Source organism: Plecotus auritus (assembly GCF_963455305.1).
Source record: "Plecotus auritus genome assembly, chromosome: 8".
Taxonomy (NCBI): domain Eukaryota; kingdom Metazoa; phylum Chordata; class Mammalia; order Chiroptera; family Vespertilionidae; genus Plecotus; species Plecotus auritus.
The window spans coordinates 167,718-195,000 of record NC_137782.1 but is presented as its reverse complement, the minus strand read 5'-3'; the positions used below and the strand labels follow the sequence as shown (position 1 = coordinate 195,000).

The 27,283-nt window shown below is 54.3% G+C and overlaps 1 protein-coding gene across 7 annotated transcripts in view; it reads left to right on the top strand.

Annotated features, from left to right (window-relative positions):
- The window catches only part of TMEM241 (transmembrane protein 241), a 50,293-nt gene that overhangs the window by 8,821 nt on the left and 14,189 nt on the right, over positions 1-27,283 (top strand). For 2 of the 7 annotated variants that reach the window (XR_013961556.1, XR_013961557.1), the window contains exons 3-13: positions 1,291-1,368; positions 4,679-4,760; positions 5,604-5,681; positions 11,081-11,106; positions 13,358-13,409; positions 14,948-14,996; positions 15,681-15,726; positions 17,660-17,695; positions 19,802-20,014; positions 21,416-21,485; positions 23,370-23,463. Coding sequence is in view for 4 of the 7 variants with exons in the window: in XM_080686789.1 (XP_080542915.1) it covers positions 9,646-9,736; positions 10,596-10,783; positions 11,081-11,106; positions 13,358-13,409; positions 14,948-14,996; positions 15,681-15,726; positions 17,660-17,695; positions 19,980-20,014; positions 21,416-21,485; positions 23,370-23,463 (687 nt within the window). In the remaining 3 variants the exon portion in view is untranslated. Of the gene's footprint in view, positions 1-1,290; positions 1,369-4,678; positions 4,761-5,603; positions 5,682-9,628; positions 9,737-10,595; positions 10,784-11,080; positions 11,107-13,357; positions 13,410-14,947; positions 14,997-15,680; positions 15,727-17,659; positions 17,696-19,801; positions 20,015-21,415; positions 21,486-23,246; positions 23,464-27,283 lie in introns of those variants that run through there. The other 5 variants (XM_080686788.1, XM_080686787.1, XM_080686789.1 and 2 more) reach the window with 4 other exon arrangements.

Below are 27,283 nucleotides of genomic sequence, written 5' to 3'. Positions count from 1 at the left end.
TGTGCACCTTCTATTGCTTTATTCATGGAGAATATTCCCTGGGCATTTGCAAAGAGAACATAATCACTATTTTCAAGATACAGCGTTTGATATTTATCTAGTAACTAAAGGCTCAGTGCATGAATTCATGCACGGGTGGGGTCCCTCAGCTTAGTTGGCGATTGGGGCCGTCTCACTCAGTTCTGATCGAGTGTGGGGGGGAAGGGGGCGATCCAGGGCCGGCAGGCCTGGAGGAGGGACTGCGGGAGGTCGGCTGGCTGTGGGAGGTTGGCTGTGGGAGCGCACTGACCACCAGGGGGCAGCTCCTGCATTGAGCATCTGCACCCTGGTGGTCAATGTGCGTCATAGCGACTGGTCATAATGGTTGCTTAGGCTTTTATATATATAGATTTTTATTGATTTCAGAGAGGAAGGGAGAGGGAGAGAGACATAACACATCAATGATGAGAGCGAATCACTGATTGGCTGTCTCCCACACATTCCCTACTGGGGATCGAGCCTGAAACCCCAGGCATGTGCTCTGACCTAGAATTGAACCTGTGACCTCCTGGTTCGTAGGTTGATGCTCAACCACTGAGTCACACAGGCTGGGCTTGACCATTTTTAAAACAAGTGAGTAGCACATTTAAGTTTGCATTTCAGAACAAATCCTTTGGCTTCAAGAGAGAGACTGGATGGGGCGGGGCAGCCCTGGATGGGGGACTGGTGCTGGGGTTCAGGTGGGAGGCCATGAGGGTCTGAGTAGGCAGAGGCGTAAGGATGGAAGGAAGGCTTCCGACGTGGGAACTGTTACGGGGATAAATCAGTAGGATTTTGCAAGTAAATGAGGGAGGTGAGAATGGAGGAAGGGCTAGGACGGCGTCTAGCTTTCTGGTTCGCTGATTAGGGAGAGTGGGAAGGCGACCAGGATGGAAGGTGGAAGTTCCAGGGAGTGTTTTGGACGTGTTACATGTGGGAGCTTGTGGGTTTCGGGTGAGACGGCGACTGGGAATCGTCAGTGCAGAGGCAATGGGAACGCAGGAGGCTGTGGGGAGCTGTTCAGGGCAGGTCTAGGAAGGAGGGCCCGGTGTCAGCTCATGGATTCGAGGGAGTAAGTAGAAGGGAAGGACGCGAGCATTGGGGTGGTGATAGGAGAGAGAGGGAGGGAAAGGCCAAGAAGGGTGGATGTGTATATTTGTGTCGACAGATCTTCCTTCTGGGGCGATGGCTTTTGAGACCATTAGGTTAAATTCAGATTGGAAAAAAGAAATAAAACATTTGGAGATTCAAATGGACCCTCATTCCTTTCAGGTGGCAGACGTTAGTTGGTGGACTTCTGCTTCATGTGTCGTGGAAACGGGGCTGGGTGGAGATCAACAGCAGCTCCAGGTAGAACCTCCTGTATGCTTCATGGCTCATACCTGCTTCCTCTGTCCGTACTTTCTTCCGGCTTCATGTTGGGAAACACGATGTTTATTTGAGTTGTTTGGTCTCTTAGTTCCCTTCTACCTTTAAGATGCCATGATTTTACAATCAAATAGAGCTCAAATAGTGTTTTTCTGGTTAGTAATGCCACTAATATGGTATTAAAATTAACTGAGATATATAGTGTATGATACCATACTAATTTGACTTTGTTTTAGATCAGAAGACCACTATGAGTTTTTAAATAAACTTTTAAACATTTTTAGTAAATTTTGAAATTATTTTCTTATAGAAGGATTAGAAATAATATAAAGAACTTCCACTCTCTTTACTCAGATTCCCTAACAGGTGGGAGAGAAGCCCCCACCCCTTACTTTTCCATTGAGTGTCTTTGTGGAGAGCCTTAAAAAATATCTTTGATAAAACTTCCAAATGTACTCAGTCCTGTCCCTAAAGAAATGAACAGTGAGACAATCAATTAGGGTCCAGACTATACTTTCTTTTAAAGATGGGTCATTCTCTTTTTATTTTATTTCAGAGAGAGGAAAGGAGAGGGAGAGAGAGATAGAAACACCAGTGATAAGAGAGATCATGGATCGGCTGCCTCCTGCACGCCCCCTACTGGGGACCGAGCCAGCAACCCGAGCATGTGCCCTGACCGGCAATCGAACTGTGAGACTCTCCGGCCAGTGAAATGGGAAATGGGAGAAGTGATGATTCCAAAGGAGAAGAGCCAGTTATGAAAGTGCCCTGAAAAATTAAACTTTACCAAAAAAAAAAAAAAATGGCAGCGGTCCCGTCTGACTAGCCAGGGATACTGCCTCGTGTGTGAAGCCTCGGGCTCCCAGCTCGTAGGTTCCGGAGGTGGGGACCAGGCAGCCTTCCTGTAAACCAGGAGCCAGCAACAGAGACAGAGACTAGGTATGTTAGGGTTTGTGGGCCGCACGTCTGTCACAGCTGCCCCTCGGCCTCTGCATGGAAGCGGCCGCAGACGGACCTGAGCGGACAGGTGTGGTCGTGTGCTAACCAAATGCCGTGTGCAGAGCGAGGCAGCAGGCGGGGTTTGGCCCACAGGCCGTAGCTTGCTGACTCCAACTTTAAGTTGTGCTCTTTGACAGGGAGGATCATCACAGCGTTCTTGGGATCAAGTAATATCGGGGTTGAACTCTGTCAGGGGCATGTGGCCTTCTGTGAGCCAGAGGAAGAGGAAAGAGGGAGGAGAAAGGTCTAAGAAAGGAGGAGGGAGGAGAAGAGAGAAGAAGACTCTTTGGGGACCAGATTCACCAGTAATGGACCCCCCAAAAATGGAATCTAGGGACTTTCTGTAGGTATTGAGCCAATACAGCTAGAAGTCCTGTAACCTGTGAAGCAAATGGTGACAACTGTCAGGCGTTACTGTTGAGGCAATGCCCACAGTCACCACGTGAGCCTTGGTGTCTTGGCCTCTTGTTATTCTCAGGTGTGGAAATGGTTTCTCGGTCCACTGGGTGTCAGTATCACCAGAGAGTTTCCAAGAATTCAGCCCAAGGGGCCCTTTAGGCATTCACGATGGGTAGACGAGTGTTCCAGGGAGCAGATGCACCCTCAGTAATGTGGGCTCTGTTTGAGAAACGAGTGCTTTAATTTAATCAGCCTTCATCTCCATAACAACAGTTTCATCCTTCAGGCCAGCATTTCACATGCTGCTTGTAAATGCTTTCTTCTCCAGGGTGCTCAGGGACAGGAGTGTGCACACACAAAAGCAGACCCACAACTCCAGCAAGATGCAGCATTTGTGCTTATAAACCCTGTGGGGTATAAAGCGTAAACCCTGTGAGAACAATTGGGTAGCACCGTGCTTTTCAAACCAGACCCGGTGGCAACTAGTCCTTCAACAGGGACTGCACTCTGCAATTGTACCGTCTAATCTTTACCCCCGGGAGTCGCTGTGAGCTCCTTCCTTTACACACACATGCACACATACATACATATACTTAGACACAGACACACATACAGACATAGGCATAGACAGACATAGACACACACACACACACACACACACACACACACACACACACACACACACATCTACTCACTGGCTCGGCCGCTCCCTGGAGGCCCATGGACCACAGAGAGCCAGGACCATCCCAGGATTTAATTCCCTCTTGCCTCCTTTGTTGGCATGGAGACAGTGTAAGAACACACCAGCACAGGAGGTCCAGGTGGTGCCACCGTGTGAATGAAAGTTGGAGAAAGAAAGATGCATTAATAAACAATATATGCTCCTTTGTTCCCGAGGTGCAGGCCACTGGCTCTCTTAGAATCCTGCACGTCAGAGCTGTAAAGGAGGGTGTATTCGTCAGTGCAGGCTGCCATAACAAAGTACCACTGAGCCACACCAGCCAGGGGAGACGACACATCTTAATGCCATGCTCCCCGGGAAGTTGGACAAAGGCAGGTCTGACCATGGAGGGGGTGCGGCTCATGCTGATGAAGTCAACAAGGATCACTTTTGAGCAGGCACCATCCCGGAGAGCTGGCCATTGGTTACTTGGGATTATCATGTTATATCCTGCTGATGGCTTCAGTTACGTGGACCTGTTATTGGAATAACTCAGACCTTGAATTTGAGGACTGAATGCATTTGTCACTGATGGGGAAGCAAGTTGCAGCCTTGGTGAGATGCACTCCATATAAACTGGATTTTGCTTTTTCCGGGGAGAGCGAGATTCTAAACTTTCCTGAAAAAGCCGGTCTTGGTGTGGCCACGACTGAAGCAGGTCCTTGGGACTCTGGAGCCGGCACTCGGGGCTCACGGTCGGAGAAGCTGGCACGTGGCCCCCAGCTCAGGCTCTAGCTCTGCTGCGTTTCCCAGTTCTGTCCTTGGACACTGTGGGTCCTTCGGTTGTGGTTCCACGGAGCTGTTTGGTGTATTGCCTTTAAATAGCCTTTAAAATTTTTAATAATGTGGCTTAAGTTCAAAACTTCTGGCTACCTAAAACCCAAAGAATAATGTTCACTGCCCCCTTAAAAATGAGATTCGTTCTCCCTCCCAGCCCGCAGGAGGCTTTTTCCACATGCAGCTCTCCTGTGCCCTGCGGTGGGACCACGGCTGCTAGGTAGGTGGCCGAGTGGCCTCCATCCCTCAGAGATACACTTGTCACACTGCTCGACTCCCCCAGGGATGTGCAATAGCTGCTGTCACTGCACCTGGGGCACCTGAGGTCATTCCTTCCAATGAAGGCTTTTGGACATAAAGTGACCGAAGTATTATGGCCTCTTTTCTTCTTTCTAGGTATGATGTCTTGGCGTGGCTTCCTGCTTCAGTGCTGTTTGTGGGCATAATATATGCTGGTTCCAGAGCATTATCCAGACTGGTGAGTGCTGGAGGTTTTGGGGGACAGCCCTTCTCTCTCCTGCCCCCCTGCCTGTTAGCTTATTGCATCCGATTAATGGGACAGAGCAGTAGCTTTGATAATGGTACAGCTGAGAGGAGAGCAAGCCCTGGACCTGAGGCAGCATGGGGCCATTACCTACCCTCTCCCTGGATTGAAGACAAACAGGTAATAGGGAAGGGCCAGCTTCTTTCAGACCAGTGGTTCTCAACCTTCCTAACGCCGTGACCCTTTAACACAGCTCCTCATGTTGTGGTGACCCCCAACCATAAAATTATTTTCCTTGCTACTTCATAACTGTAATTTTGCTACTGTTATGAATCGTCATGTAAATATCTGTTTTCCGATGGTTTTAGGCGACCCTGCTAGCGGTTCTCAACCTGTGGGTCGCGACCATCGGAAAACACAGATATTTACATGACGATTCATAACAGTAGCAAAATTACAGTTATGAAGTAGCCATGAAAATAATTTTATGGTTGGGGGTCACCACAACATGAGGAACTGTATTAAAGGGTCGTGGCGTTAGGAAGGGTGAGAACCACTGCTCTGCAGCCACCTCCCCTAGCATAGGACTCCGACCCAGAGCACCAGTCCATGCAGGAGGGGTGTTGCTGGAGATGATTATGCTAGTACATGTGACCACATGGGGGCGGCCATCTCATGCAAGGGTGTGACGGTCAATTTGCATATTACCTCTTTATTACATAGGATATGTGAATGCCAAACGTTCCCACGGGTCTTTATTTTTAAGCAGAAATCAAGGATTATGTAATTATGAGATCACAGAAGATATTTTCATGCTTCCTATTCTGTTTGTTTCAGGCCATTCCTGTGTTTCTCACTTTGCACAATGCAGCTGAAGTCATCGTCTGTGGGCACCGGATGTGTTTTCGGAAAGAGGTAAATGATAAAGCATGATGCCAGTTCCAAGTCCCTCGCTTTAAATTTCAAAGACACACCTTTTTTTCAATGGCTGAAATTAGTGTCTACCTTCTCCGGATATCTGTTGCCAGTCAGGACTGCCAGACAGGGGTTATTACTTTTGAGGACCACGGTTTTGACATCCGTCAGTCCACCAAGCATACGTGGGTGTGCGTGTTGACCCCGTGGGACTCCAGGCCAAGCCTGAGCCAGGGCCTCGGGATGCCAGGAGGGATCCCTGGTGGGTCCCCTCCCAGTGCCTCCCAGCACCTCCCAGCACCACATGGACGCCTCTGTCCAAGCTTTCTATAGGGCGCTGGGGCATTGTTCATTTTCCACCCCGGGGACAGACATTCCTTTTCCTTCCCAGTGCCAGCTCAGCCTCAGCCAGCTAGGACATGCTTCTTCACCTCTGTGCCTTCGTCTGTGAAGGGGCAGTGACTTCACCCAGCTCACAGCGCGTCGGGCGGGCGTAGTGCGGCACGTATCAGTGCTTCCCGTGGTGTCTGGCGCGTAGTCGACTGGTCTCTGTATGTTAGCTGCATTGATTGACATTATTAGTGGTGGAGTTACTTTTTTCCTAGCGCACTCCCTTTTAAAATGATTCCAGATCCACATTTTGGAACTTTTAAGAGAGGCTGGTGAGCCATTCACGCAGCGCATTCTTTTTATTTATTTATTTATTTTATATATTTTATTGATTTTCTACAGAGAGGAAGGGAGAGGGATAGAGAGCTAGAAACATCGATGAGAGAGAAACATCGATCAGCTGCCTCCTGCACACCTCCTACTGGGGATGTGCCCACAACCAAGGTACATGCCCTTGACTGGAATCGAACCTGGGACCTTTCAGTCCGCAGGCCGATGCTCTATCCACTGAGCCAAACCGGTTAGGGCCACGCAGCGCATTCTTACAGGTGGGCAGGAGGGAGGAGTCCCTCCCGCGGCCGAGGCCACTGCGCACCCACGCGCCCTATCGTGCCTGCCTGCAGCTCCTGGGTTACCTGCCCTCCTCCCCGTGCTAGTTACCCCTCCCGCTCTGCTGGCTGTTCCCTCAGCCCACAGCACGCTCAGTGCTCTGTCAGGGGTGGAGCATGTCCTGGGAGACCCACTCACAAAACCTGTGCTTACTTATTTGTTTTTAAATTTATCTTTATTGTTGAAAGTATTACAGATGTCCCTTTCCCCCCCATTGACTCTCTCTACCCCATACCCGTCCCCCATTCCCCATCCTGGGCTTTCACTGCATATTGTCTGTGTCCACAGTTAAGCATATCTATGTATATAAAAGGCTAAGCGACCATCCGACCGTCCGACCGGTAGCTATGATGTGCACTGACCACCAGGGGCCAGCTGCTCAATGCAGGAGCTGCCGAGCTGTGGTGACTTGGCAGTGGCGGTTCTCAGGGGAAGCACCCCGGAACCAGAGAGGAGGGAGCCTGATTCTGGGTGCATCACCCAAGAACTGCCCTCTTGCAATCCCGGACCCCTCAGGAGATGTCGGAGAGCCGGAGATTCCTGCAGGCCAGGCCGAGGGACCTCACCTGCTGGAGGGACCCTGCTCACTCTGTAGACGCCCTTTGAGCCGTGGTGCTGCCCCAGCTGGGACTGCCAGTGAAGGAAGAACCCTGCCCAGTCCTACCCCACCAGCCACCTTCTAATTAATTTCCTTTCAATGTACGCGAATCCATGCACCGGAAACTCGTCCTATATAATGTACGTGAATCCATGCACCGTGCACTTGTCCTATATAATGTACATGAATCCATGCACCGGGCCCTCGTCCTATATAATGTACGCGAATCCATGCACCGGGCACTCGTCCTATATAATAAAAGCCTAGCAAATGAACAGCGGAACGACTAGAACGACCACTCGACCAGTCACTATGATGCACACTGACCACCAAGGGGCAGATGCTCAATGCAGGAGCTGCCCCCTGGTGGTCAGTGCACTCCCACAGGGGGAGTGCTGCTTGGCTGACCGGGATGAGCGGCTGCTCCCGCTGCGGCCAATCCCCGCAGGCCACGCCCCCCACCGGGGCACTGGTATACATATAAGTTCTTTGGTTAAACTCTCCCCTCCCACCCTCCCCTGCCGGCCCTCTGAGATTCCGCAATCTGTTCCATGCTTCTGTGTCTCTGGATCGGTTTTGCTCATCAGTTTATTTTGTTCATTAGATTCCATTTGGAGTGAGGTCATGGATACTTGTCTTTCTCTGACCGGCTTATTTCGCTTAGCATAATACTGTCCAGGTCCCTCCAGGCTGTCTCAAAGGTAGGAGAGCCTTCTTTTTTACAGCTGCGTAGTGTTCCATGGTGTAGATACACCACAGCTTTTTTATCAACTGTGTTTGTAAAACCAAAACTGGACAGGAAAGCCAGCACACTGCTGTGCCCATCCCCTCCCCCCCCCCCCCCCCCCGCCTCCACTCTTCTCGTCCTGGTCGTTGCCTGCACCGAGTCCATGCTGTCCACATCCTCCCGTCTCTCTCACCTCCCACATGTCCTGCTTCCGCCCCCACCATTACCTGAAATGGCTCTGGCAGAAGCCCCTGGTGGCTTCATGTTTGTGACTCTGTTGGTCTTTTGCACCTTTCACCACCCCACACCCTGCTCTCAGCTCTCTCAGCTCACATGACCTCATTCCCCTCCCTGCTGGCCTCTTCCCGAGTCTCTGGCTCTTCCTTCATAGCCGCCCGTCCTTTTCCCTTTGTCTGCCCCCTAGGAGGCCAGACACGTTCTGGACACTCTCCTCCCGCTGTGGCACCAGCTGCCTCAGTTCCTGGTGACCCCAAGTTCCTGTCTCCAGCCCAGCGCTGCCTCTTCAGCTCAGCCCCAGGGCCTGCTGGGTGTTTCCTGGGCAGCTGAGCTGCCAAGGGGTCCAAATGGAACTGGCGTGTTTCCTCAGACTCGCTTCTCACTGGGCTCTCCCAACCCTGATCATCGTCTCCCCAGCCAGAACCAGCACATGAGGGCTGTGGCCTGAAAGGGCTGTGGGGCTGTGGGGGGGACGGGGGGCGGGAGACAGGCCTGGCCGGTGGGCTGTGGCCAAGCAGGGTCATAAAGGGTCAGGCTGCCCTAACCGGTTTGGCTCAGTGGATAGAGCGTCGGCCTGCGGACTGAAAGGTCCCAGGTTTGATTCCCATCAAGGGCATGTACCTTGGTTGTGGGCACATCAGGGATGTGCTGGAGGCAGCTGATCGATGTTTCTTTCTCATTGATGTTTCTAACTCTCTATCCCTCTCCCTTCCTCTCTGTAAAAAAATCAATAAAATATATTTTTAAAAAAATAAATAAATAAAGGGTCGGGCTGTGGCGCTAGGTTGTGTGTCCCAAGCCCTTCGACCTTGGGCAGATGGCCTAATTCTCAGGCCCTCGGTGTCCTCACGTGTAGCCCATAACCCAAGGCCCTCATGAACTCGGACGCAGTGAGGACTGGTAGAGCGTGAGGATAGCAGCGGCCAGAGCCAGGAGCCTTGGAGGCAGTCAGCTAACCCAGCCGCGCGCCATTCGTGTGTGACGTTGGCAGTTACCTGGAGGCGTGTGCTGGCCCAGTCTGAGCCCTGGGTCAGCACCAGGACTTACCCTGGACGACCCCCACGCCGTGTTTGTTCCTGGCGCCCTGGGGGATGGGCTCTGTCATGAACTTTTGCTCATTTCTATGCTCCGTGTCTCAGGTCGGAGCCCCTTCAGTCTGAGGGGTTTAAAATAAAAAAGGACGCCCAGCTGGCGTGGCTCAGGGGTTGAGCACCAACCCATGAACCAGGAGGTCGAGGTTGGGTTCCCTGTCAGGGCACACGCCCGGGTTGTGGGCTCCATGCCTAGTGGGGGCGGTGTAGGCGGCCGGCGATCAAGGATTCTCTCTCTTCATTGATGTTTCTCTCTCTCCCTCTCCCTTCCTCTCTGAAATCAATAAAAACATAGTTTTAAAAAATAGTGAAATGAAGAAGTACTCTCTCCGCTGTGGAACGGGTGCGCTCGCTCAGGCACTGGACTGGTGTGCTGTCCGTGACGAAGTTCCCGAACAGTTGGGTGAGCATGTCACTCAGGAGAGCTGGGGGCCTCCCTTTGTGTCTGTCCCTCTGGCCCTACATCTCCCTCAGCCCTTGAGATGTTGGTTATATTTAGCTCAGAATCTCTTAGGGACACGTTTTCCCCGTCCTGGGACGCTTCTCCGGTTGTCAGGAGCAGGTCACCTGTGCCTGGGTCATCCTTTTTGTACTGAAGGGCGAGGTGTCCCACCAGGGGGCAGTGGAGGCAAGGTTAGCCTGTCCCCTGTGCGCTGCTGAGGCAGGGCCCACGGAGAGGAGCGAGGGAAGTCTGTGCAGTGAAACATGTGGGCCTTGTCAGTGCTCTTTTAACCACTGTGGTCGTACCTCACACTTAATCCGGATTCAGAAAATTATGGTTAGGCCCGGCCGGTGTGGCTCAGGGGTTGAGCATCGACCTATGAACCAGGAGGTCAGGGCTCGATTCCCAGTCAGGGCACGTGCCCGGGTTGCAGGCTCAACCCACAGTGGGGGACGTGCAGGAGGCAGCCGATCCATGGTTCTCTCTCATCATCCATGTTTCTATCTCTCTTCCCCTCTCCCTTCCTCTCTGAAATCAATAAAAATAAAATTTTAAAAAAGTATAGTTGTCCTCAGCCAGCAACGTAACCCTTCTGCAATGATCAGGATTAGCCTGTTCTCCTCCTCGTCCGTTTGCCCTGCAAGTACAGAGCAGTCTGTGCCCCTCCCTGCAGACTTTCTCCCTGCGTGCAGAGACCGATGCCCTTAAACCCACCACAGACAGGAGGCGGTCAGGGAGCGTCCGCGTTAGAATGTCTTCATTTCCCCGAGCTCTGAGCGCCAGGTTGAGATTCCTGCTCTTGTTTTTCCTTCTCGGTAAGGGTGGAGTCCAATGTCCCTTCTTCTTTTCTGTTTCTTCATTTACACATCATGCCAGAGAATTTATAGCACCGCTGGGAGTCAGAGCTGGATCAATGGAAGGAAAATTAAAGAGACGGCTGGACTGGGAGTTGGACACACGCTTCAATCCTTTATCACAGTCACGTGGGTCTCTCCCTCCCGCCCCGTGGTGCGTGGGACGGGAGGCTTGGCCCGCGTTGCCGCTCTCTCATGGAGCGTATTTGGACAGGGCTGGGGGTGGGGGAGGATGGGGTGGCGGGGATGGGGAAAACTGCACCCACAGGGCGCTTTGCCGAGGTGACAGCCTGAGTGAGCGCTGAGTCATCCTTCCTCCGGTCCCAGCAGCGAGGCCTCAGCACCACTCAGAGCAGCTGCTGCTGGGCCCCCAATACACTTGATCTTCATGTTTTCTTTTAGGGAAAAGGGTTTTTAAAGACTAATTATAAGTCTCTCTATTTTCATGCAGAAAACGCCTCCTGCCAAGATCTGTAGGTAAGTTTAAAACACACACACACACAAACCTCTGAAATACAAGATTTAACCTGATTTTTAACTTCGGTGGTAAAACTGTTTGTTGAAGATTCATACTTGAGAGTTGACAGAGGAATTTGTTATAAATGCTCATGTATCGCTGTTTTGTGGAATATTTACTTCCTCTTTTTTTACTTCCTCTTTTTCTGGAATATTTTATTCCTAAGGCAAAAACAACCCCTGCTCGATTTCAGTCGTTGATGCCCAAAACTCCACAGAGTTGTGCAATACCGATGGGGAGTGAAAACGGAAAACATGGAATGACTTAAAAATTTAAAAATAGTGCTCAGTTTATTGGGTTTGAAAGCATTCCCAGTGGAGAAAGCACTGGCCTGCGAGTCAGGGATCTGCATTGTGAGCCTGGGCGATGGCCAGGTGACAGCGGGCAGGTGTCATCGCCACCCCCTCCTCCGTGCCTCAGTTTCCCCAGCAGGACACTCAGGCAGGCCGCTGCCCAGGGGCGCTGATTCCGACCCGGACGATGGGTGTACTTCCTGCCGCTCTGCAGGAGTTCCGTGCCGGGGCTAGAAACCCAGCGAGAGGCTTGTTCCCAGCATTTCTGGGCTTCCATTCAGTCTCTATTTTTACTTTATTACAGGCTGCTACTTGGGGAAAAAAAAAAGAAACATCAGGACTCATCCTCTTGTTTAAGCGATTAGCAGGTGCTGCCCTGGCGGGTTTGGCTCAGTGGATAGAGCGTCGGCCTGCAGACTGAAGGGTCCTGGGTTCGATTCCAGTCAAGGGCACATGCCTGGGTTGCAGGCTCGATCCCCAGTGGGCGACGTGCAGGAGGCAGCCAATCAATGATTCTCTCTCATTGATGTTTCTATCTCTCTTCTTCTCCCTCCTCTCTGAAGTCAACAAAACATATTTTTTAAAAAAAGGTTAGCAGCTGCTCAGCAGGCATGAAAGCCCGCCCACATTGAGGCAGTTAGGCACTGCCAGGGCCACGGTTGGCGGGAAACCAGGGCTGTCTCCCTCCCCTCAGCCTGGGGGTCGTCAGCTCGAGGGGACCCTCCTGCTCATGGCCTGGGATAAGGAGGGGCCCTGCGTTCCGGAGAGCCTTCATCCGAAGGTAGACCCCAAACCCATTAGGAGCCTCCTCTCCTCCCCGCTGAACCCTTCCCATCCCGGGCAGCCCGCAAACCCTCCCGACAGCTTCCCTCCACCAGCCCTTTGCCTCTGAGCCCGGGGCAGTCTGTGCCTTGGAGTCCTCCGTGTGTGTGTGTGTGTGTGTGCGTGTGTGTGAGCTGGAAGGGCTGGAGAGGAGAGCCTTTCTGAGCCTCAGGATGACCCATGTTGTCCTGACCTTCCCAAGGTCGTGTTGCCCCCACTCTCTGAAATCCCTCCATACCAGCCCCCGGGCCTTAGGCCCAGGGCCCGGGATCAATGCTGCAACCGAGGTATGTGCCCTTGACCGGATTCGAACCTGGGACCCGTCCGTCCTATGGCCGACGCTCTAACCACTGAGCAACTGGCTAGGGCAATAGTTTTCACCCTGTGGCTCCACCCAGGGCCTCCCACTCCAGCAGATTGCAGGCACCATAGCATCTCAGCTGTAAACGTCTGAGTACAGATAAGAGACTTCCTAATAAAACCTTTTATTTGGGAAAGAGGTTTAAACCTACTGAAAAGTTGCAAGACCATTGCAAGGAACTCGCTCGCATATACCTTTTGCTTAGATTCACCCATCGAGAAAATACACATATACATACATATCACATAAATAAGAATGTGCATATACAATTATTCTTTAACTAGAGGCCCGGTGCACGAAATTCCTGCACTCGGGTGGGTCCCTCAGCCCAGCCCTCTCGCAGTCCGGGAGCCCTCGGGGGGTGTCTGACTGATGGCTCAGGATCGCTTCCCATGGGGAGCGGGCCTAAGCTGGAAGTCAGACATCCTCAGCGCTGCCGTGGAGGTGGGAGAGGCTCCTGCCATTGCCGCTGCACTCGCCAGCCATGAGCCGGCTCAGGGCTTCTGGCTGAGTGGCGCCCCCGCTGTGGGAGTGCACTGACCACCAGGGAGAAGATCCTGCGTCGAGCGCCTGCCCCCTGGTAGTCAGTGCGTGTCATAGCAACCAGTGGTTCTGCCCTTCGGTCTATTTGCATATTAGCCTTTTACTATATGGGATTTTTTCTGAGCCATTTGAGAATAAGTTGCAGAGACCTCGCCCTTACCCTGAAGCTGCTTGTCTTCCTTCTCTCCACAGCGCCCTCCTGCTCCTGGCCGCTGCGGGGAGCCTCCCCTTCAATGACGCCCAGGTAAGCTCAGTCAGCGTGTTTTTCCCCCCAAGGCCTTCTACTATGAAGCCTGCTCAGGGAGCAGAATTCCCCAGTCCTTCCTTCTGGGATCCGAACAAGCCTGGCCTGCGCGTAGGCATTGAGTGCTTTCAGGCCGGCTACCTGCTGGCCAGGCCGACATGTTCCCTTGGGGCCCCACCTTCTACCCGAGGCTGCGCAGTGTGGCCGCAGAGCTCTGGCCTCTGGGTGCTGCAGTGGGTGCTGTGATGGGCTCAGTCTGCCTCCGTGGGTTCTCGGAGAGCCTGCAGCCAGTGCCCGAGCCTCGCACAGTGGGGCGCAGCTGACCTCTCTCCCCAAGGCCTCTTCTGCAGAGCGACTTTCACTTGCCCCCGTTTTCTTCCTGAGGCTGAGAGCCACCCGCACTCGCGCAGTCCTCTCGCTGCCTGCCGGGACTTCCTTTGCTCCCCCAGCACTTACCAAGGCTCCAGGAAGTGTCAGGCCCCGAGCCAGGCTCTGGGGCAAAAAGAGGTGACTTAGTCCAGATAGAAGGCGGAGTCTCGTTAGGGCAAAGGAGAGGCGGGCAGACGATTGAGAGAATTCCCAGTACAACAGGGCGGCCAGGGCTGTGCCCGGGCGGTGTGGGATGTGTGAGCACCTGAGAGACCTGGGGACACGGGAACGGGAAGCTAATGGCCAGGGCCTGCTGTGCTCTGGGCTCGGGGTCAATGCTTCCTGTGCCCTGTTTAAGACCTCACAAGTCCACAGGGGTCACTGATGTCTCCATATCATAGCCAGAGACTAAGGCGGCCCATGAGGCCACCAGCTGACGATTGAATGGGCTTTTAGAGTTTAACCCAGATCTTTCCGATGCTGGAGCCAGGCCCTGCTTTCTGGACCTAATCATGAAGAGGGAGGATGATTAGCCAGGAGCAAGCAGGGGTGGGCCGCGCCCTGGGGTGCCCTGAGCATGCTGGGACTCAACTCCATTGAGCACCTACTACGCACGTGTGTGCTTCTAGGCTGGTCACCGGCTCCTGGAATTTACGTTCAAGTGCAGGCGGCGACCGAGACAGGAATTAGTAAACCTGTGGGATGAGAAGCTCTGTGGAGACAGGAAGGGGAGGGGAGTAGGGCTGAGCCGGGGGGAGCATTGGGGCTGGGGAGGGGGAGTTCCCTTTCTCTTTAGAGGGGCTGTGGATGTGCTGGAGGGGGCAGGGGCTTGTCGCAATGCCCGGTGCCCTGAGTTTGGAGTTTACCCTGAAGTCCCTGGAGCACTGCCGGGGGATTTGAAGCCATTGGTGACATCATCAGGTGGCCTTCTAGAGGCCCGGGGCGACGGGGGTGGGGGGGGGGATTGGGAGGGGGCTGGGGGCAGGGAGCATGTTGGGAGGAGTGGCAGGCACCTGGGTGAGACCCTGACTCCAGGCCCCACAGTCCCGTCTGGGCCCCTGGCTGGCGCCCGAGCCTGGCACTGTGCGTTGACATTTAGGGTTTCTGATTGCCAGGCTGGCCTGTTGGTGGGAACCTGTAGCCATTTTTCTTTAAATCCTGTGTTACAGTTTGATCCGGATGGGTACTTCTGGGCTGTAATTCACTTACTCTGTGTAGGTAAGTCTTCAAAGAATGCTTCCTATGAGGATTACGGCTTATTGTTTAGATCTTATTGTGAATCTACTGTTTAGTGACTTTGGACAACAGGAAGATTAAATAGTGTTGAGGTTAAAATAAATGGACATTCTCTGGTTCGATTGTCCTGTTCGGGAGGTTTCCTCAAACTGTATTTCCCATACAGCCTCCTCTCTTCAGGGACAAACACAAGCAAACTGGCCACGGCACGGCTCTGCTTGCTCAGGTCCTCCGTGGGAGGCCGAGACCCAGAAGTTGGCGCCAAAGACACTCCACCAATAAACAAAAAAAGGAACTGGGTGGAAAAGGGCCGTCTGACTATTCAAGTCATACGTTCAGTGCTTCTTGTCTGTGGCCCTGGGGGCACCGTGCCCCGAGGTACCCACGGTCAGACATCCCGGAGTTTCTCCTGCGCATCACTCGATAGCTTCCTGTTAACCACACCCCGTGACACCGGCCTCCCCCAGCACCTCTGTGCTGAAGGCATCACCACGCGGATTATCCACTTCCACCCCAAACCCTCCCGGTGTGGCGGCCCCTGTGGGCGTGGGGGACCCTACAGGGGAGAGGGCCTCCTTCTCCCTGTGGATTTGGTGCTCCCCTGGAGGTGCAGGCAGCCACTGACCCAGAGTGTCCTGTGCCAGTAACACGTTGCTTCCTTTTCAGGGGCCTATAAGGTCCTCCAGAAGTCCCCGAAACGCAGTGCGTTAAGGTAGGCGTTAGAGTGGTGCGTTGTGGTTTGGTTGAGGAGCAGGGTGAGACCCAGGCGCCTGGGCTGCTCCTGGTCCGCAGACTCTGCCAGTCGGGTGCAGTGGGCAGCAGGCTCGGCCCCGAGCCCTTCTTTTGTCTTTGAGTCGCTCCAGGCAGGTGCCCAGGGCCTGGCACGGGCCAGCGTCCGCGATGGGCGGAGAGGGAAAGTCTGTCCTCCTCTTTCAGGGGTTACTCCCTCGGCTCAGGGCTCCTTTCCTAATCCCCAGCCCTGCTCAGCTAGACTCGGGTCAGACCCCGAGTCCCCGTCAGCGGCTCTGTGCTGGGGAGAGGGAGGCCCTCGCTGTGGGCAGTCAGTGGGCCAGCCTCGGCGAATGTGAAGGAAGGGAACCCGGGCTGGGCTGGGCTGTGAGGTTGGAACCCCAACCAGCCATCTGGCTCTGGGTCCCAGGCCCTCCTGAGGCTGAGAGGGGAGAGGTGCAGAGGAGTGGCTCCGGGGAGCAGGTTACACCTGAGAACGTGTGACTCTGGGGCCTAGAGCACACGTTGTGCTGTTAATAAAGTATTTTTTGCCGCAAAAAGCCAGTGAAGTTGCCAGATAAAATGTAGGGTACTCAGTTAAATTTGAATTTCAGATAAGCAGTGAGTAATCTTTTTTAGTGTAAGTATGTATCATATAATAATTAGAGCATAGTTATAATGAAACATTGTTCTTTATTTGAAATTCTGGTTTCTTTGGGGTCCTATGTTTTTATTGGTCAAATATAGTAACCCTAGGAGCTGGTGCCCTGGTCTGAGCTAGTTGACACCCCTTTAAAGGGGCTGATGAACCCATCTATATCTATCTATCTATCTATCTATCATCTATCTATCTATCTATTTATAATAAAAGCATATATGCTAATTAGATCGGACAGCCAAACAACCTTCCAGATGTCATTCCGGTTGAAGCGGAGGTGGTTAGGGGCAATGAGGCAGGCAGGTGAGCAGTTAGGGGCGACCAGGCCAACGGGAGGGGTGCAGTTGGGAGCAACCAGGCTGGCAGAGGGGGCAGTGAGGGGTGACTAGGCCGGCAAGAGGGGCAGTTGGGGGCGACCAGGCCGGCGGGGGGGGGGGGGAGGTCAGTTAGGGGCGACCAGTTCGGCAGAGGGGGGCAGTTGGGAGTGACCAGGCCAGCGATGGGGGGAAGTAAGGGGTGATCAGGTTGGCACGCAGAGGCAGTGAGGGGCGATCAGGCCGGTGGGGGGGTGGCGTGCAGTTAGGGGCGACCAGGCAGGCAGGCAGGTGAGTGATTAGGAGCCAATGGTCCAGGATTGTGAGAGGGATGTCTGACTGCCGGAAGTCGGACATCCCCCGAGGGGTCCCAGATTGGAGAGGGTGCAGGCTGGGCTGAGGGGACCCCCGTGCACGAATTTTGTGCACTGGGCCTCTAGAATATATATAAAAGCCTAAGCGACCATTATGATAGAACGATCAGTCGCTATGATGCGCACTGACCACCAGGGGGCAGACACTCAACACGGGCTGCCCCCGGCCGGCAGGCCCCAATCACCCGTTCAGGGTGGGGCCCTGGGCTGGGATGGGGAACTGGGGGTGGGTGGTGAGGGAAGGAGGAGGGGGGAAGCGGGGAGGTGGGGAACCTGATCAGCCTTGATCGCCGGCCAGGCCTAGGGACCCCACCCATGCACAAATTTCATGCACCGGGCCTCTAGTGAGAAATAATCAGCCACAAGTGTGTGTGTGACAGACTAGGAAACATGTTTTTTAAATGAGCCAGCATTTAGTTTTGAGTATGAAGTACTCTTCAGACCATTTATTGATAGTTTATAAATGTAGTAACTTATGCGTGGGTATAATTTATTAACACAGGATAGCGACTACTTTCTATATGTAAAACACTTCTATTATTTTATGTTTGTCTTTTTCTTATTCCTTAGTGACATCGACCAGCAGTACTTAAACTATATATTCAGGTAAAATATAATTTACATTTTCAAAGAGTAACTCATATATTTCTAGAGCTATTTTCTATATATTTCTATATATTTCTAGAGCTTATTTCCCAATAATATTATGACTTGGGAGTTCTGAGCCAAAATGACCCCAGGGAGGCGAGCTAAGTGTCTGTGAGGGACCAATCAGGACACCAACCAGCAGCCCTGCCTAGACCATGTGGGAGGGGCCCTAGACCATGTGGGAGGGGCCCTAGACCAGGTGGAGGGGCCCTTGACCATGTGGGAGGGTCCCTAGACCAGTTGGGAGGGCCCTAGAACAGGTGGGAGGGCCCTAGACCAGGTGGGAGGGGCCCTAGACCAGGTGGGAGGGGCCCTAGACTAGGTGAGAGGGGTCCTAGACCAGTTGGGAGGGGCCCTAGACCAGGTGGGAGGGGCCCTAGACTAGGTGGGAGGGGCCCTAGACCAGTTGGGAGGGGCCCTAGACCAGGTGGGAGGGGCCCTAGACCAGGTGGGAGGACCCTAGACCAGGTGGGAGGGCCTCTGTCCTGCCCACAGTTCAGAGGCTGAGTCTCTCCTGGGGGTGTGGAGTCTGTAAGGCTAAGGGGACAGTTTTCCTAGAGCCCACAGCCTCCCTCTAGCCTGGGCCCTGGACTTCCCTCCTCGAGTGGTCCTGACCTTGATCCCAGGGCCTCCCTGGTCTGTCTTCCCAACTCATTCCCAGACCCAGCGGTGCCCGAGGGAAGGCTGTCAGTGGAAGGCAGGGGGTGGACTTGCAGGCTGAGGTGTCCACACGCAGCATGGGAGGTCCTCGGGGTGCAGGGCGCAGCCTAAGGTGGAAGGGGCAACGGAGCCAGGAGCCAGGCGCCAGGGGCCAGGGGCAGGGAGCTCCTGGGACCCCGAGTTTCTAACTTTTAATCTGGCCACAGTTTGTTTTGAGGCTATAATCTCTGTTCATACCCCTCCTTGTTTTGCAGATGAAATTGTGTATGTGTGTGTGTGTGCGTGTGTGTGTTTGTGCGTGTATGTGTGCACATGTGTCTCTGTGCGTGTTCATGTATGCGTGTGCGGACATGTGTGTGTTGTGTGTCTCTGTGTGTGTCCGTGTGTCTGTGTGAAAGGGGTGTGCACAGCTGTTCTCTCTGGGGTGTGACTTGTGAAACCGAAACAATGTACTGGAGTGCAGCTGGTGGAGATGATGGTTTTCCCGTATTTCTCCATTTCATTCCCATGAGTGTAGGAGCGTCTTCTCTTTTTTTTTTTTTTTTTAAATATATTTTATTGATATTTCACAGAGAGGAAGGGAGAGGGATAGAGAGCTAGAAACATTGATGAGAGAGAAACATCGATCAGCTGCCTCCTGCACACCTCCCACTGAGGATGTGCCTGCAACCAAGGTACATGCCCTTGACCGGAATCGAACCTGGGACCTTTCAGTCCGCAGGCCGACGCTCTATCCACTGAGCCACACCGGTTTCGGCTGGAGTGTCTTCTCTTTTGCTTGCTGTGTCCCCAGATTAGAGCAGCACCTGGCACTGCCTAGGCACTCAGTAACGATTGCTGAGTGAATGGATTTAAAAGGTCTGCTGTGTATCTGGCCTGATTGGTCTTGGGGAAGTCTTACTCCTGACCTCTGACTGGACTAGCTGCCTGAGTGGCTGGAATGGAGAAGGACAGAGTACAGAGGTGGGCTCAGGCCCAGGAGGCACTGTCCACGGGCCCGGGAGGCGGGAGAAGCTTCCGGAGAGGAAGGTAGGGGGGTGCCAGGAAGAATACGGCCTCCACAGCAGAACACGCCTCCTCCTCTTCCTCATTCTTTCTGGCATCGACTGCAAACCAGGCCAAGGAGTTTTCAGGCACGCGGTGGATGGGGTGGGTCATTTTGTGGGCTGGCTTCGAGGACATTTAACTTACCTGCTATGCGGTTAATTCCGTGGTAAAAATAGACTTAGCTCACGTTCCACAGCTACAGTGTAGAGCGCAGCCTGCTGTAGTTCAGAGGCCGCTTGATGGGGCTGAGACGACTGTGGAGGAGGTGGGTGTGATGACAGCCGGGGCACGGCCGACCCTCGGTGGTGGGGCACGGCCGACCCTCGGTGGTGGGGCACGGCCGCTGTCTCCGGGCAGGCTCCACCCCGGGCCCCCGGGAGCGTCTCAGGAGGCTCCACTCTCCCCGAGGAGCTGGGCGCGGGCGGAGCGAGCCCCTCGGCAAGGTCACGTGCCCGTTTCACCGTTTCCGAGGAGAAAGGTCGGAAACGCGCGTGTCCTCGGTGCGGAGTTCCTTCACTCGCTGTTTCCTTCTCAGCGTGGCGCTCCTGGCATCGGCCGCTCATCCCACAGGTAAGCTCCTCTTCTTTGTGTGTTTGCCTCACGTTGTCTGTTCAGCGCAGGCCCCGACCCACCCGGTCGTGTCTCTGAGGACATGGGGAGGGAATGTGGCTGCCTTCCAGGGTGTCACACCCAGGGTTAGAAATGGCCCCGGAACCTTCCGGAGTCATCGCCCACGCACTCATTCTCATCCCCCTCCTTTAGTTAAACACACACGTGATAAATGGGCCAAAACAATCGTCTTGATAAAAACGCACCCAACCCCCGAGAGAGGGAATTCAGAACGTCCCCTCCAACACGAGGCGGTGATCACTGGAGATCGTCAGGGTCTGAGGGAGGGCCGCGGGCCTTGGTCTTGTGTCCTCAAGTTCCTGATTAACGAGTGCCGTGCGGCCCATACAGCTCCTGTGCTGCCAGTACTCGAACCCCCGCCCCCCCCCCCCATCCCCCCGGCTCCAGGGCTGCAGAAACAGGAGGTGGCAGAGCGGGGCTTGAGGCCCTGCCCCTCCCGTGCCTCTGAGACTCCCGATTTGGAAGGATGAGCCATCTGCCGTGGAAGCGCTCAGTTCCTTTCCTCGGGACGTTTTGGAAGACTTGCTGCTTTCCTAATCTCCTGACTTGTTGTTTGTGACCAAGTTCAAATTCCAGAGAGGGAAGCAGCCAGTGTGTGTGATTATTTCCTCTCCCACCAAGTGGGACTCAAAGAATGAAGTGACTTCACGCGGAATACACGTGCCCTTTGGACCGGCACCTAAGGCGAGCGTGCGGCCGGCCTGGCCCTGCGCCGGTGCCGTCACGAAACACGGCAAGGGAGGAGGGTGTCAGGGGCTCGGCTCTCACAGCCTGGCGTTAGGTCTGAGGCAGAAGAGAACAGGACGGTCTTTTGAAAAGAGGATAATTTTGTCCCTCCCTCTGGGGAGGAGGGTGTCAGGGGCTCGGCTCTCACACCTGGCGTTAGGTCTGAGGCAGAAGAGAACAGGACGGTCTTTTGAAAAGAGGATAATTTTGTCCCTCCCTCTGCTGCGGGCAGGGTGCTGCTGGGGAAGGGGAGGACCCAGGGTTGTGAGGGAGGGGTTCCTGCTGTGGCTCCCGGCTCCAGTGGTGCCGTCTTGGGCAAATCTCTCAACCTCTCTGGGCTCCAGGCCAAGGGGGGAGACATCGTCACAGCCCTGAGAAAGGTGATGTGCAGGGCGTGAGCAGGGGTCCTGCCCAGGGCTGACTCCCTCAGGGGCATCCTTCTGTCGGACTATTATGTTACTGGAAGAAAGGGCCAGTACCAGGAACCGAGGGAGGCTGGTGTGACCTCAGCCGGCAGCTCCTCGCTCGGGGGCTGGGCGGAGGCCCTGGCCGGGCATGGCTGGGACCGCGGGCGCGGGCGTGCGGGCCACCGTCTCACCCTCGCTGTGCCCGCAGGTGACCTCCTCCGCGCCCGGGACTTCCCCTTGTTGTATTTCTACAGATTCCACGGCAGCTGCTGCGCCAGGTAATCCGACCTCACGACGCCCTTGCACGGTTCTTTCCTGTTTCTGTGCTCCCAGCTGTGTCTTCGCTCCGGCGAAGCCCGAGGTCACTGGCGGTCACCCATCGCGTGGCCGGGGGGACCGGGGGGTGGCGGGGGCAGGCTGGGTGCTCGGAGCTGGCCTGGGCCTTCGAGGACCCCGTCCTGCGGAAGTGTTTACGCCCCAGCAGTGGTTTCCAAACTTGCCCAAGAGCTGGGATTTCCCGACTTTTTTTCCTCTCCACAAGCAATTCTTTCAACTTTAATCTGAGCTAGTTGAGTTCAAGGGAAGATTGGGGTCCACAGGCCTACCCTCTCCACTTCCACCTTGGTCTCCCTCTTGCTCCTGAAGGACAGCCTCCAAAAAAATAAATAAATAAAAACCACAAAGAAAACCTCCACCGAACCCCAAGATTATGAGACAGATTGTGGGAACCGCTGAGTAGGAGCTGGCTGGACGAGGTGATCGTGAACAGGGGCCTTGGGAAGTACTCAGGGATGTGGACCAAGCAAGTGGATAGAACTAGGCACGTGTGCCGTCCTGTCTCCCTGTTCCCCTGCCCCGCCCCCCCCCCCCGCCCCGCCCAGGCCTGACTTCACTGCTCTGGGGGGCAGGTCTCTGTGGACAGGCTCAGCGCGTGCCCTCGGCTGTGGCGGGAAAGCTGACGCGGGTGAGGTCCAGCCCCGCTGCTCCCTGACGGCGTGCCTCGGCCACGTTATCCTGCCTCTCCCCGCCCTCACTCGTTTCCTCGCCTGGCGGAGGGAAATACTAGCAGGGCAGGGCTGTGTGTACTGAAGAGGGAGTCTGAAGCCCTGCATGTGCCTGGCCCCGTAATGACGGCCACCGTTGTTACCTGCTGAGGCCGCCTGTGGGTCCAATGCCCGCAGCCCTGAGCAAGTGCTCCATGAAGTCCGGCTGGGGACATGCAGAGCAGCCAAGGCCAGGCCCCGCCCCCCCAGAGCTCACGGTCAGGTCAGAGCCACCCACCAGCGCCTGCACCACGGTCAGAGGCAGCGTGGGACTGAGGCCCTGGGGGTGCAAGCGGCACAGCTCACAGGCCTGCCTGTGGTTTGGGGCATGACTGCAGGCGTGTGTCTTGCTTTTCGAGCCACACTCGCCCTCACTGCGCTTCTCTGCTGAGTCGGCCTCCGTGCTGGCGTCCCTGCCGTACTCCCTTCCCCAGTCCCCTGCCCCACGTCAGGAGGCGTGATCATCCTGCTTGGAGTTCCCTTTGCTTTGCACATGGCCACATGGTGACCTTGAAGACGGTTCTAGTGCAGGCCACTGCTCCCCGACCACGGCTGTGTCGTGCTGTGCGGCCCCCAGATGCTGCCCACCTCCGGCCCCCAGGGTGGGGGCGCGTGCAGGTCACCCCTGGCGTAGGCTCGCTCCTAGAGCGCAGCTGCTGGGTGGGTGGCCTCGCTTGGGGACGTGTCATGGGAGCCAGCCCTCCCCTTTCAGAGTCGTACCTCGAACCCAGACCCTCTGCCCTCAGGTGGTGCTTTCCCTTGGGAATCTGTCCTGGCCCTGTGTTCTGCTGGGAGAAAGGGAAGCTGCTTGGCAAGCACCAAGCTCCAGCATGACAGAGGGGCGGGAGGTACTGTCCCCCCTTTCCTTCTCTCGTGATTTTACAGAGACCTCCCAAATTTCCGTACCCCGCACCCCAGCTCTAGTCAAATGCTCTCTTCACAGCTCCTAGGAAAGTAGCACTTACTGGGTTTCTAATTTGTCTTTTTCAAACCTAGAGATCCTGGGGAAGCAGAGGAAGTGGGTGTGTAACTTAGAAATTGGCTGGTGAAGTGTCACAGGGAACAGTTCCCTGTTGGCTCAGAAGACAGGCCTCACTCACAGGTGGTCTCTCCTTCCAGTGGACTTCTGGGGTTCCTCCTCACGCTCAGCGCCGTGCAGCTGAAGAGCCTGGTGGCCCCCGGGCAGTGTGCGGCCTGGCTGCTCCTGGCTCAGGTAAGAGAGGAGGGGGGAGTGGGCTTGGGCTGGGCCCAGTGCTCGCAGAGCTGGCACTGTCAGGCTTATCTCCACGGAGTCCGTTCTAGGCGCCGGCCCTCCGCCTGATCCCACTCAGGTCCATGTCTGCGCCGCCTCCTCGTGCTCCCGGCTGGGGCGCCGGGGAGCCCCCTCGCTCTCCTGAGCCCTGATGTGCCCCCCTGAACACGAGAGGTTTATAAACAAATAACATCTCGAAAGCTGCTCCAGTCCTAAGAGACCGGCCTCTGGATGCACGGGGAGTTCTGACCCCTTCCTGGGCCGTGAAGAGTCAGAACCCAACTGGCAGGAGGTCTCACCTTCAGAGGTGGCAGAGCGAGGGAGTGGGCCCATGACCAGGCACTGGATGAAGCCGGAAAAGGGGTGACTTAGGGTAGGACCGCCCACCTGTACCTGACTGGCCGGGCTCCGCGTGAGCCGGGAGCTGGGAGAGAGGAGACAGACGGGAGGAGCAGGAAGCAGCTGTGGGACCAGGATCCTCGGGCGATCCTGGCGGCCGTCCTGGCGGAGCATTTCGTTCCGCCGTGTCGCCCGCAGGGGCTGCCTGCAGGAGTGGCCGTTACTAATGAGCTTGGTCAGTGAAACAATCACCCAAACAAGTGCCCTTAGTCATCTTTATGTTGATTGGCTGCCCCCCCACCCCCAAAAACAAAGACAGGCATGTCTTTGAAAGGAGATTTCACAGTGGCATCTTCACCCACGTGGTCTCCTGTGTAAGAGCATGACTAATTCTGACCTCACGGACGGGAAGCGTGGCTGCCATCTGACTTCCCGCGTGACGGAGGAGCACGTGGACCCACTCTCTCCCCACGTCAACTAGGAAGCCAGACCAAGGCACTGACCACAGGCCCGGGCGCACGAGTGGCCTCGTCCCTGAGAGCAACCACTCCGGGTGGGGTTCTCGCCTGAGATTGCTCCCGCGTCTGCCTCCCCAGCTCTGTCCGTGTGATAGTGGAACCAGAGCGGGGCGGCTGTGAAAACCAGTGGCCTTGTTGGTGCTTCCAGAATATTCCACGCACAGAATTTCAGTTCAATGGCCCTGTCAGTGTCAATGAGCAAGAAGAGCCAGTGGCCCCACTGTCCTGAGCTCACCGCCCTCTGTGGTACAACAGTGGACAGGGGTCCAGCTGGGGACATGGGCAGCTTTGGGGAGTGAGAGGCCCATCCGGGCTGGACAGCTCTGCATGTGCCCCTGGCTGACCCTTTGTGCCCCAGAAGCAGAGGTGTCGTGTGCCGGAGCCCCCACACTCTGCCCGCAGAGCCCGAGCACACTGACGGGATGGGAGCAAGCCAGCAGCAAGGGAAAGCTGGGCGCACGAGCCCCCTGGGATTCGATGTGGTCCCCGGCCACTCACAGAGCCAGAAGCAGAGAGAAGTCTTTCCGGCTCCAGGTACATGAGCGCGACCTCTGACTAGTCTTTGCCAGAACTCTAAGCGGTGCAGACGGGGGTGACCCCGAGGAAAGCCGGCTGAAGATAAAACACGGGAAAAGCGGTGCAGACGGGGGTGACCCCGAGGAAAGCCCGCTGAAGAAAACACGGGAAACGCGGTGAAGACCTCAGAGCTGCACCTTCCGTGGGAGATGGATCTTAAAGACTCCGTCCAGGCAGGTGACTGAGCAAGCAGGACAGCACCGACGACGGCGCTCCAGAGGAGGTCAGGCCCAGAGCTGCTGCCGTGGATTACATAAAGTGTCCGGTGTCCAGCAGAAAATTAGACGCTTTCCGAGAAACAGGAAGGTGTGATTTATGCCAGGAAAGAGCAGTCAGTAGGAACCGTGTCTGTGCGTCCTCAGATTTACAGCTTAGCAGGAAAAGACGGCAGTGCAGCTGTTTAAATATGTTCAGACACAGAAAGGAAACCAGGTTCAGAGAATTCAAGGAAAGACAATACAGAACCTCAGTAAAGAGGCCAAAATGATTTTGAAAAAGTCAAATGGAAAATCTGGCGTTGAAAGTATAACTGACATGAAATGACAGATTCTCCAAAGATATTCAATAATAGATTTGAGATGACCCAGGAGGCAGAACAAAGGGAATTCTTTGATCTAAAGAACAAAGATTGCCCTAACCGGTTTGGCTCAGTGGATAGAGCGTCGGCCTGCGGACTCAAGGGTCCCAGGTTCGATTCCGGTCAAGGGCATGTACCTTGGTTGCAGGCACATCCCCAGTGGGGAGTGTGCAGGATGCAGCCGATCGATGTTTCTCTCTCATCGATGTTTCTAACTCTCTATCCCTCTCCCTTCCTCTCTGTAAAAAAATCAATAAAATATATTAAAAACAAAACAAAACAAAAAAAGAACAAAGATTAAAAAAACCCTGAAGAAATATAAACAGAGGCTTAGAGATCTGTGGGACATCAACCACAGCAATGTATATATAAGAAATCCAGAAGAAGAGGAAAGAGAGGTAGAAAAAAAAATAGTATAAACGGATGACTTCTCATGAAAAACAACGGAGGATAACACATTTCATGTGCTGAGAGAAAATCTCCAATCAGGAATTCTGTATACAGCAAAACTACCCTTCAGATATGAACGAGAAAGAAAGACGTTCCCAATTAAAGACAGGGATTTGTTGCTAGCAGTCATATCAATAGTTACATTATATGGGAATAGACTAAATAGCCCACTCAAAAAGTCAGAGATTGTCAGTCTGGCTAAAAAAGCAAGACCCTACTGTATGCTGCCTATCAGAGACACGTCTTAGATTCAGAGACACAGAAAGGTTGAAAGTGAAAGGATGGGAAAACATAGCCATGCACCCAGGAGCCATAATGCAGCTAGCCAGAGTGACTGTTAAAATCAGACTAGACTTCATGCCAGGAACTGTGCCTAGAGAGGTTAATACATTGGGAAGGTTAATACATTGGGAAGGTTAATACATTGGGAAGGTTAATACATTGGGAAGGTTAATTCATTGGGAAGGTTAATTCATTGGGAAGGTTAATTCATTGGGAAGGTTAATTCATTGGGAAGGTTAATACATAGGGAAGGTTAATGCATTGGGAAGGTTAATGCATTGGGAAGGTTAATGCATTGGGAAGGTTAATTCATTGGGAAGGTTAATACATAGGGAAGGTTAGTACATTGGGAAGGTTAGTACATTGGGAAGGTTAGTACATTGGGAAGATGTAACAGTTATAAACACCCCTAACAACAGCAGCCCAAAGCATACAAAGCAACAAGAGACGGAGCAGAAGGAGGAACAGTGACAGCTGAGGGCTCCGGTACTGTGGGAGCGCAGACCGGGCAGCCACTGGAAAACAGTGTGGAGCTTCCTCAGAAAATTAAAAATGGAACTGCCTTTTGACCCGGCGATCCCACTTCTGGGAATAAGAATCCTGGAACACCAATCAAAGAATACACACACCCCCATGTTCATAGCAGCATTAGCCAAGATCTGGAAACAGCCCAAGTGCCCATCGGCAGATGCGTGGATAAAAAAAGCCGTGGCACATTTACACAATGGAATACTACTCGGTCGAAAAAAGAAGGAAGCCTTACCCTTTGCGACAGCATGGAGGGCCCCGGAGATGGTTATGCTAAGTGAAATAAGCCAGTCGGAGGAAGACAAACACCATGTGGTCTGGATTACGTGTGAAATCTAATGAACAAAATAGAACCGGGGCATTGATGCGTGGAACAGACTGAGCTGTCAGAGGGAGTGGGAGAGTGGATGGAAGAAGGTGAAGAACCTAGCTGGTGGGGCTCAGTGGTTGAACGTCGACCGAGGAACCAGGAGGCCACGGGCCATGGTTCGGTTCCTGGTCAGGGCACATG